The 10,139-nt window shown below is 50.6% G+C and overlaps 1 protein-coding gene across 1 annotated transcript in view; it reads left to right on the top strand.

The window, feature by feature from the left end:
• The window catches only part of LOC129817800 (DNA replication licensing factor MCM3-like), a 21,550-nt gene extending 11,745 nt beyond the window's left edge, over positions 1 to 9,805 (top strand). The window contains exons 11-17 of the mRNA XM_055873369.1: positions 1 to 119; positions 361 to 511; positions 2,847 to 2,987; positions 3,534 to 3,634; positions 4,772 to 4,845; positions 5,304 to 5,397; positions 9,001 to 9,805. The exon at positions 1 to 119 is cut by the window's left edge and continues 8 nt beyond it. Coding sequence (XP_055729344.1) covers positions 1 to 119; positions 361 to 511; positions 2,847 to 2,987; positions 3,534 to 3,634; positions 4,772 to 4,845; positions 5,304 to 5,397; positions 9,001 to 9,199 — 879 coding nt within the window. The 3' untranslated portion in view covers positions 9,200 to 9,805. The remainder of the gene's footprint in view (positions 120 to 360; positions 512 to 2,846; positions 2,988 to 3,533; positions 3,635 to 4,771; positions 4,846 to 5,303; positions 5,398 to 9,000) is intronic.
• The last annotated feature ends 334 nt before the right edge of the window (positions 9,806 to 10,139 follow it).

Raw genomic sequence — 10,139 nt, 5'->3', positions numbered from 1 at the left:
TTTGGTGGGTCAGTAGACATCCTGGCCACTGAGGATCCTGACTCAGTTCAGGAGGAGCAGGAGGAACTGCAGGTCTACGAGAAACACAACAATCTGCTCCACGGCACCAAGAGACGCAGGTGAGGAGATACACACACACACACACACATACACAGACACACACACACACACACACACACACACACACACACACACACACACAACAACCTGCTGCACGGCACCAAGAGACGCAGGTGAGGAGACTCACACACACCCAGGTGAGGAGACTCTACGTCTCTCTCGTCTCATCACAGCATGATATAAACACAGCATGGCTTTACTGCACCCGTCTCCACGCTAACGGACGCTGCTGTTGTTCAGAGAGAAGATAGTGAGTAAGGAGTTTATGAGGAAGTACATCCACATCGCCAAGGTGTTGACCCCTACGTTGACCCAGGAAGCAGCCAATCACATTGCGGAAGAGTACTCCAGGCTGAGAAGCCAGGAACAGCTGGGCTCCGACATCTCCAGGGTGAGTCCTTTAGACACCATTAGGCTGCGTTTACACAGGCAGCCCAGTTCAGATCTTTTGCCCAATTATTCACCCAAAATCTGATCTGATTGGTCAAAAGGCCAATTATTGTCAAAAGGTCAGAATTGGACTGTGAGTGACTCTGTCTGTGTAAATACATTTTTTCTTAGTCGTACATCCACTCTCTTGTCTCCACCCCTACACACACCCTGACCCCTACACACACCCTGACCCCTACACACACCCTGACCCCTACACACACCCTGACCCCTACACACACCCTGACCCCTACACACACCCTGCCCTCCTCTCTCCCTGTCTAACCCCCCTGCCCTCCTCTCTCTCCCTGTCTAACCCCCTGCCCTCCTCTCTCTCCCTGTCTAACCCCCTGCCCTCCTCTCTCTCCCTGTCTAACCCCCTGCCCTCCTCTCTCTCCCTGTCTAACCCCCTGCCCTCCTCTCTCTCCCTGTCTAACCCCCTGCCCTCCTCTCTCTCCCTGTCTAACCCCCTGCCCTCCTCTCTCTCCCTGTCTAACCCCCTGCCCTCCTCTCTCCCTGTCTAACCCCCTGCCCTCCTCTCTCTCCCTGTCTAACCCCCTGCCCTCCTCTCTCTCCCTGTCTAACCCCCTGCCCCCCCCCCCCTCTCCCTGTCCAACCCCCTGCCCTCCTCTCTCTCCCTGTCTAACCCCCTGCCCTCCTCTCTCTCCCTGTCTAACCCCCTGCCCTCCTCTCTCTCCCTGTCTAACCCCCTGCCCCCCTCTCTCTCCCTGTCTAACCCCCTGCCCCCCTCTCTCTCCCTGTCTAACCCCCTGCCCTCCTCTCTGTCCCTGTCTAACCCCCTGCCCTCCTCTCTCTCCCTGTCTAACCCCCTGCCCTCCTCTCTCTCCCTGTCTAACCCCCTGCCCTCCTCTCTCTCCCTGTCTAACCCCCTGCCCTCCTCTCTGTCCCTGTCTAACCCCCTGCCCTCCTCTCTCTCCCTGTCTAACCCCCTGCCCTCCTCTCTGTCCCTGTCTAACCCCCTGCCCTCCTCTCTCTCCCTGTCTAACCCCCTGCCCTCCTCTCTCTCCCTGTCTAACCCCCTGCCCCCCTCTCTCTCCCTGTCTAACCCCCTGCCCTCCTCTCTCTCCCTGTCTAACCCCCTGCCCTCCTCTCTCTCCCTGTCTAACCCCCTGCCCCCCTCTCTCTCCCTGTCTAACCCCCTGCCCCCCTCTCTCTCCCTGTCTAACCCCCTGCCCTCCTCTCTCTCCCTGTCTAACCCCCCTGCCCTCCTCTCTCTCCCTGTCTAACCCCCTGCCCCTCTCTCTCCCTGTCTAACCCCCTGCCCTCCTCTCTCTCCCTGTCTAACCCCCTGCCCTCCTCTCTCTCCCTGTCTAACCCCCTGCCCTCCTCTCTCTCCCTGTCTAACCCCCCTGCCCTCCTCTCTCTCCCTGTCTAACCCCCTGCCCCTCTCTCTCCCTGTCTAACCCCCTGTCCCCCCTCTCTCTCCCTGTCTAACCCCCTGCCCTCCTCTCTGTCCCTGTCTAACCCCCTGCCCCCCTCTCTCCCTGTCTAACCCCCTGCCCTCCTCTCTGTCCCTGTCTAACCCCCTGCCCCTCTCTCTCTCCCTGTCTCTCCCTGTCTAACCCCCTGCCCTCCTCTCTCTCCCTGTCTAACCCCCCTGCCCTCCTCTCTGTCCCTGTCTAACCCCCTGCCCCTCTCTCTCCCTGTCTAACCCCCTGCCCTCCTCTCTCTCCCTGTCTAACCCCCCTGCCCTCCTCTCTCTCCCTGTCTAACCCCCTGCCCTCCTCTCTCTCCCTGTCTAACCCCCTGCCCTCCTCTCTCTCCCTGTCTAACCCCCTGCCCTCCTCTCTCTCCCTGTCTAACCCCCTGCCCGCCTCTCTCTCCCTGTCTAACCCCCTGCCCTCCTCTCTCTCCCTGTCTAACCCCCTGCCCCCCCCTCTCTCCCTGTCTAACCCCCTGCCCCTCTCTCTCCCTGTCTAACCCCCTGCCCTCCTCTCTCTCCCTGTCTAACCCCCCTGCCCTCCTCTCTGTCCCTGTCTAACCCCCTGCCCCTCTCTCTCCCTGTCTAACCCCCTGCCCTCCTCTCTCTCCCTGTCTAACCCCCTGCCCTCCTCTCTCTCCCTGTCTAACCCCCCTGCCCTCCTCTCTGTCCCTGTCTAACCCCCTGCCCCTCTCTCTCCCTGTCTAACCCCCTGCCCTCCTCTCTCTCCCTGTCTAACCCCCTGCCCCTCTCTCTCCCTGTCTAACCCCCTGCCCTCCTCTCTCTCCCTGTCTAACCCCCCTGCCCTCCTCTCTCTCCCTGTCTAACCCCCTGCCCCCCCCCTCTCTCCCGCCAGACGTCCCCAGTAACTGCTCGTACTCTGGAGACCCTGATCCGTCTGTCTTCGGCCCACGCTAAAGCCCGAATGAGTAAGGTTGTGGAGCTGGAGGACTCTGAGGTCGCGGTGGAGCTGGTCCAGTTCGCATACTTCAAGAAGGTCAGTGGACTCGACATGCAGAGTTGACAGATTGTTGCATTTGTCACAGCTTGTCAGGAAACGTGCATCATAAATACACTCTGGTGAAGTCTGTCTGGTATCTGCTGTTAGTTTAAGTTCAACCAATCTCTGTTCCGTCCCGTTATGTAGGTTCCGTCCCATGGTTCTATAGGTTCCGTCCCATGTTCTAAAAGGTTCCGTTCCATGGTTCTGTAGGTTCCGTCCCATGTTCTAAAAGGTTCCGTTCCATGGTTCTGTAGGTTCCGTCCCATGTTCTAAAAGGTTCCGTTCCATGGTTCTGTAGGTTCCGTCCTATGTTCTAAAAGGTTCCGTTCCATGGTTCTATAGGTTCCGTCCCATGTTCTAAAAGGTTCCGTTCCATGGTTCTATAGGTTCCGTCCCATGTTCTAAAAGGTTCCGTTCCATGGTTCTGTAGGTTCCGTCCCATGTTCTAAAAGGTTCCGTCCCATGTTCTAAAAGGTTCCGTCCCATGGTTCTGTAGGTTCCGTCCCATGTTCTAAAAGGTTCTGTCCTGTGGTTTTGTAGGTTCTGGAGAAGGAGAAGAAGAGGGGGAGGAAGGAGCAAGAGTCTGGCTCTGAGGAGGAAGAGGAGACGACACAGCGTACCCCTCGCTCAGAGAAGAAGAGGTACGGCATTAGACACCACTCACTAGTGTCCTCCTCAGACCCCTATAATCACACCTCCACTAGTGTCCTTCTCAGACCCCCATAATCACACCTCCACTAGTGTCCTCCTCAGACCCCTATAATCACACCTCCACTAGTGTCCTCCTCAGACCCCTATAATCACACCTCCACTAGTGTCCTCCTCAGACCCCTATAATCACACCTCCACTAGTGTCCTTCTCAGACCCCCATAATCACACCTCCACTAGTGTCCTTCTCAGACCCCCATAATCACACCTCCACTAGTGACCTCAGACCCCCATAATCACACCTCCACTAGTGACCTCAGACCCCCATAATCACACCTCCACTAGTGACCTCAGACCCCCATAATCACACCTCTACTAGTGACCTCAGACCCCCATAATCACACCTCCACTAGTGACCTCAGACCCCCATAATCACACCTCGACTGACACCTTCTCCTCCGGGACCCCCATAATCACACCTCGACTGACACCTTCTCCTCCGGGACCACCGTCCCTTCCATCTCTTCCACATCAGGTCAACTAATCATGAAGCCGTTGACTAGATGAATCAGGAGAGCTAGTGTAGGGTACACCAACATGCTGAAACATCTGGGGGCCCCCTGAGGAAAGGTTTAAATCAGGAGAGCTAGTGTAGGGTACACCAACATGCTGAAACATCTGGGGGCCCCCGAGGAAAGGTTTAAATCAGGAGAGCTAGTGTAGGGTACACCAACATGCTGAAACATCTGGGGGCCCCCGAGGAAAGGTTTAAATCAGGAGAGCTAGTGTAGGGTACACCAACATGCTGAAGCATCTGGGGGCCCCCGAGGAAAGGTTTAAATCAGGAGAGCTAGTGTAGGGTACACCAACATGCTGAAACATCTGGGGGCCCCCGAGGAAAGGTTTAAATCAGGAGAGCTAGTGTAGGGTACACCAACATGCTGAAACATCTGGGGGCCCCTGAGGAAAGGTTTAAAGACCACTGTTACAGAGGCCATTAGCTCATTCTCTCTTCTGGCGGATATTTGATCTTTGACGCGACGCTGTATGAATAAAGGGTTAAAACACAGGAGAGTAGATTTGTTTACACGTCGTCTAACCTGTGCTCTCTGTAATTCTGTGTTTGTAGGAGTCGCCGTGGTTCCCAGAGCAGCGAGGTCTACGACCCGTATGACTTCGCTGGAGAGAAGGACATCCCTGAGAGTAAGAGATACACATTTACCACCCTAATCTCACCCCATAGATTTATTTTTATTTAACTAGGCAAGTCAGTTAAGAACAAATTCTCATTTACAATGAATTCATTTTAAATAAGAATTTGTTCTTTAAAGACTTTCCTAGTTAAATAAAGGTTGAATAAAACAAAAAACTGTCTACTATTAGAGTAATATTTAAAAGTTGATCCAACTCTAAATCAAGGGTGTCAAACTCATTCCACGGAGGGCCTAGTGTCTGCAGGTTTTTGGTTTTTCCTTTCAATAAAGCCCTAGACAACCAGGTGTGGGGAGTTCCTAACTAATTAGTGATGTTAATTCATCAATCAAGTACAAGGGAGGAGCGAAAACCCGCAGACACTCGGCCCCCCGTGGAATGAGTTTGACACCTGTGCTCTAAATGCATGGCCCCGGTCTGACAATGAACTCTGTTTACCCCTTCCACAGTCCAGGCTGGCACGCCCAAACCGGCAGAGGAGGAGCCTATGGATGCCCCTATCCCACCAAGCCAGGACGGACAGACGGAGGTGTCTGCAGACAGGTGGGTGGCAGTCGAGTAGTGTATAGGTGACAGCAAAATGGCGGACTTGGTACCAGTGTGCTCAGATCTGTAGCTGAAATGGAACTATAGTCTAATATGAATGGAAGTATTCTCAACAAAAATATGAAAGCAACATGTAACGTGTTCATGAGCTGAAATAAACGATCCCAGAAATGTTCCATACGCACAAAAAGCTTATTTCTCTGAAATGTTGTGGACAAATTTGTTTACATCCCTGTTAGTGAGCATTTCTCATTTGTCAAGATACTCCATCCACCTGTCAGGTGTGGTATATCAAGAAGCTGATTAAACAGCATGATCATTACACAGCTGCACCTTGTGCTGGGGACAATAAAAGGCCACTCTAAAATGTGCAGTTTTGTCACAAAACCCAATGCCACAGATGTCTCAAGTTGAGGGAGTGTGCAATTGGCATGCTGACTGCAGGAATGTCCTCCAGAGCTGGTGCCAGATAATTAATTTCTCTACCATAAGCCTCCAATGCCATTTTAGAGAATTTGGCAGTACATTCCAATCGGCCTCACAACCGCAGACCACGTGTAACCACGCACAATCCTGAGGCCCGTTGTCGTGCCATTCATCCGCCGCCATCACCTCATGTTTCAGCATGATAATGCACGGCCCCATTTCGCAAGAATCTGTACCCTATTTCTGGAAGCTGAAAATATCTCAGTTCTTCCATGGCCTGCAGACTCACCAGACATGTCACCCGTTGAGCATGTTTGGGATGCTCTGGATCGACATGTTCCATTTCCCGCCAATATCCAGCAACTTCGCACAGCCATTTAAGAGGAGTGGGACAACATTCCACAGGCCACCAATCAACAGCCTGATCAACTCTATGCGAAGGAGATGTCACACTGCATGAGGCAAATGGCTGTCACACCAGATACTGACTGGTTTTCTGATCCACGCCCCTAGTTTAAAAAAAAATATCTATGACCAACAGACCAGCACATCTCAAATCAAACTTTATTAATCACGTACGCCGAATACAACAAGTGTAGACTTTAGCGTGAAATGCTTACTAACAAGCCCTTAACCAACAGTGCAGTTCAAGAAAGAGTTAAGAAAATATTGACCAAATAAACTAAAGTAAAAAAATAATAAAAAGTAACACAATAAAATAACAATAATGAGACTATATACAGGAGGTACCGGTACAGAGTCAATGTGGAGGCTATATACAGGGGGTACCGGTACAGAGTCAATGTGGAGGCTATATACAGGGTTTTATGGTACATAGTCAATGTGGAGGCTATATACAGGGGGTACAGGTACAGAGTCAATGTGGAGGCTATATACAGGGGGTACCGGTACAGAGTCAATGTGGAGGCTGTATACAGGGTGTTACGGTACAGAGTCAATGTGGAGGCTATATACAGGGGGTACCGGTACAGAGTCAATGTGGAGGCTATATACAGGGTGTTACGGTACAGAGTCAATGTGGAGACTATATACAGGGGGTACTGGTACAGAGTCAATGTGGAGACTATATACAGGAGGTACCGGTACAGAGTCAATGTGGAGACTATATACAGGGGGTACCGGTACAGAGTCAATGTGGAGGCTATATACAGGGGGTACCGGTACAGAGTCAATGTGGAGGCTATATACAGGGTGTTACGGTACAGAGTCAATGTGGAGACTATATACAGGGGGTACCGGTACAGAGTCAATGTGGAGACTATATACAGGGGGTACCGGTACAGAGTCAATGTGGAGACTATATACAGGGGGTACCGGTACAGAGTCAATGTGGAGGCTATATACAGGGGGTACCGGTACAGAGTCAATGTGGAGACTATATACAGGGGGTACCGGTACAGAGTCAATGTGGAGGCTATATACAGGGTGTTACGGTACAGAGTCAATGTGGAGGCTATATACAGGGGGTACCGGTACAGAGTCAATGTGGAGGCTATATACAGGGGGTACCGGTACAGAGTCAGTGTGGAGGCTATATACAGGGGGTACCGGTACAGAGTCAGTGTGGAGGCTATATACAGGGGGTACTGGTACCGAGACAGTGTGCGGAGGTACAGGTTAGTCAAGGTCATTTGTACATGTAGGTGGGGGTAAGGTGACTATGTATAGATAATAAACAGCGAATAGCAGCAGTGTAAAAACAAAGGGGGGGGGGGGGTCAAGGGAAATAGTCCGGGTGGCCATTTGATTCATTGTTCAGCAGTTTTATGGGTGGGGGGTAGAAGCTATTGAGGAGCCTCTTGGTCCTAGACTTGGCGCTCCGATACCGCCGTGCGGTAGCAGAGAAAACAGTCTATAACTTGGGTGACTGGAGTCGCTGACAATTTTATGAGCTTTCCTCTGACACCGCCTGGTATAGAGGTCCTGGATGGCAGGAAGCTTGGCCCCAGTGATGTACTGGGCCGTACGCACTACCCTCTGTAGAGCCTTGCGGTCAGATGCCGAGCAGTTGCCGTACCAGGCGGTGATGCCACAAGTCAGGATGCTCTCGATGGTGCAGCTGTAGAACTTTGAGGATCTGAGGACCAATGCCAAATCTTTTTAGTTTCCTGAGGGGGAAAATGTTTTGTCGTGCCCTCTTCACGACTGTCTTGGTGTGTTTGGACCATTCTAGTTTGTTGTTGGTGTGAACTTGAAACTCTCTACCCGCTCCACTACAGCCCCATCGATGTCAATGGGGGCGTGTTCGGCCCCGCCTTTTCCTGTAGTCCACGATCATCTCCTTAGTCTTGATCACATTGAGGGAGAGGTTGTTGTCCTGGCACCACACGGCCAGGTCTCTGACCTCCTCCCTATAAGGTGTCTCATCGTTGAGGGAGAGGTTGTTGTCCTGGCACCACACGGCCAGGTCTCTGACCTCCTCCCTATAGGCTGTCTCATCGTTGAGGGAGAGGTTGTTGTCCTGGCACCACACGGCCAGGTCTCTGACCTCCTCCCTATAGGCTGTCTCATCGTTGAGGGAGAGGTTGTTGTCCTGGCACCACACGGCCAGGTCTCTGACCTCCTCCCTATAGGCCGTCTCATCGTTGAGGGAGAGGTTGTTGTCCTGGCACCACACGGCCAGGTCTCTGACCTCCTCCCTATAGGCCGTCTCATCGGTGTCGGTGATCAGGCCACTGTTGTGTCGCCAGTCATGTGAAATGCATAGATTTGGGCCTAATGAATTTATTTCGATTGCCTGAATTCCTTATATGAACTGTCATTTTAAAAGAAATTGGGGAAATTGTTGCATTTTTATATTGTTGTTCAGTGTAATTTATTTATTTCCCCCCTCCCTGGTGCACCGCCACCTGCCATGAGGTTACCTATGCAGAGAGCGCTGTAAATATTTCACATAAAAAATATAAACTTTTTATGCGATCATTTTCTGTCATGAAAAGCGCTATTTTATTATTATGTAACACACATATAAATATTCACATATGTTCAGTTTGCTGAAGGGTAAACGCAGTTGACAGTGAGAGGACATTTATTTTGTTGCTGAGTTTATGTAAACAACAACAAAAATACACAGAATCTCGTCTTTTATGTACCTGACATAGATAAGATTTTTTTCCTTCATTAATTTCTCTCTCTTCCTGTTGTCTCTTCCAGGCTGAAGGAGTTTAAGTCCTCCCTCCTGGAGGTGTTCCGTTCTGCACATGCTCAGTCCGTCGGTATGAACTCTCTGATGGAGAGCGTCAACAAGGACAGAGACGGCCCCTTCACCCTGACAGAGGTCCGGGCCGCCCTCGCTCGCATGCAGGACGACAACCAGATCATGTTGGCTGACGACATCATCTTCCTCATCTAAAGACCAAGGGGAAAACGTCTTCTTCCTCATCTTTAGACCAAGGGGAAAAAGTCTTCTTCCTCATCTTTAGACCAAGGGGAAAACGTCTTCTTCCTCATCTTTAGACCAAAGTAAAGAAGAGGTGAAGGGAGAGGACAGAGAGAGTTGTTTCTCATTTGAGACCAAGAAGGATGAGAAGGAATTCAGAAATAATTGAAGTGGATTTTGACCTGTTCTTTTGGGTCCACTCGCTTCTTCCAATTTGCCTTTTTTTGGGGGGGCAATAACCACTTATGGACTAAAAAGTAGTTGAAAAGGATTATGGTTTTATTTTGTTGTAATGTTTGTAGGTTAATTCTTAGATCAGTTTCACAAAGTTTAGTTTCTTTGCTTTACTCATGTTTTAGCTACATATTATGGGATGTTCAAGGTCTGGTTACAATCACGAGTCTCCCTAGAGAGCATCTGCATCGTTTTATGCTTTCGGTCTATAGTTTTAATATTTCTGTTAAAGAAAAATACCTTTCTTGTATATATTGTTTTGTTTAAAGAAAAGGTTTTCATTGTAAAGGGTTGTCAACTGTAATAGTGCATCGAGATGGAAAATAAAATGACTTTGATGTTGAACATTGTGATTGCTTGGACACTAGCAGCTTGTGCTAGGCTTTCATTTACACACACACACACACACACACACACACACACACACACACACACACACACACACACACACACACACACACACACACACACAGCGAGAACACATCAGGGGACAGTGTGTCCCTTGCGGTCGATTTGATAATAGATCTGCATTTTATGCAAAGCGAAACCATTTCACGTCTATAAAACAGATGAACAATGCAGTGAGGTACAGCTGCCTGTGAAATGCGGTTTCACTATGTTGTACACTGGGGAAATCATGAGCTGTGGTTTTGATTGGGCAGATAAGGAACCCCGTAGC

This window comes from Salvelinus fontinalis, chromosome 20 (genome assembly GCF_029448725.1).
Source record: "Salvelinus fontinalis isolate EN_2023a chromosome 20, ASM2944872v1, whole genome shotgun sequence".
In the NCBI taxonomy this organism is placed as follows: Eukaryota; Metazoa; Chordata; class Actinopteri; order Salmoniformes; family Salmonidae; genus Salvelinus; species Salvelinus fontinalis.
The sequence above is the reverse complement of the archived record's forward strand: the minus strand, read 5'-3'. Positions and strand labels throughout refer to the sequence as shown.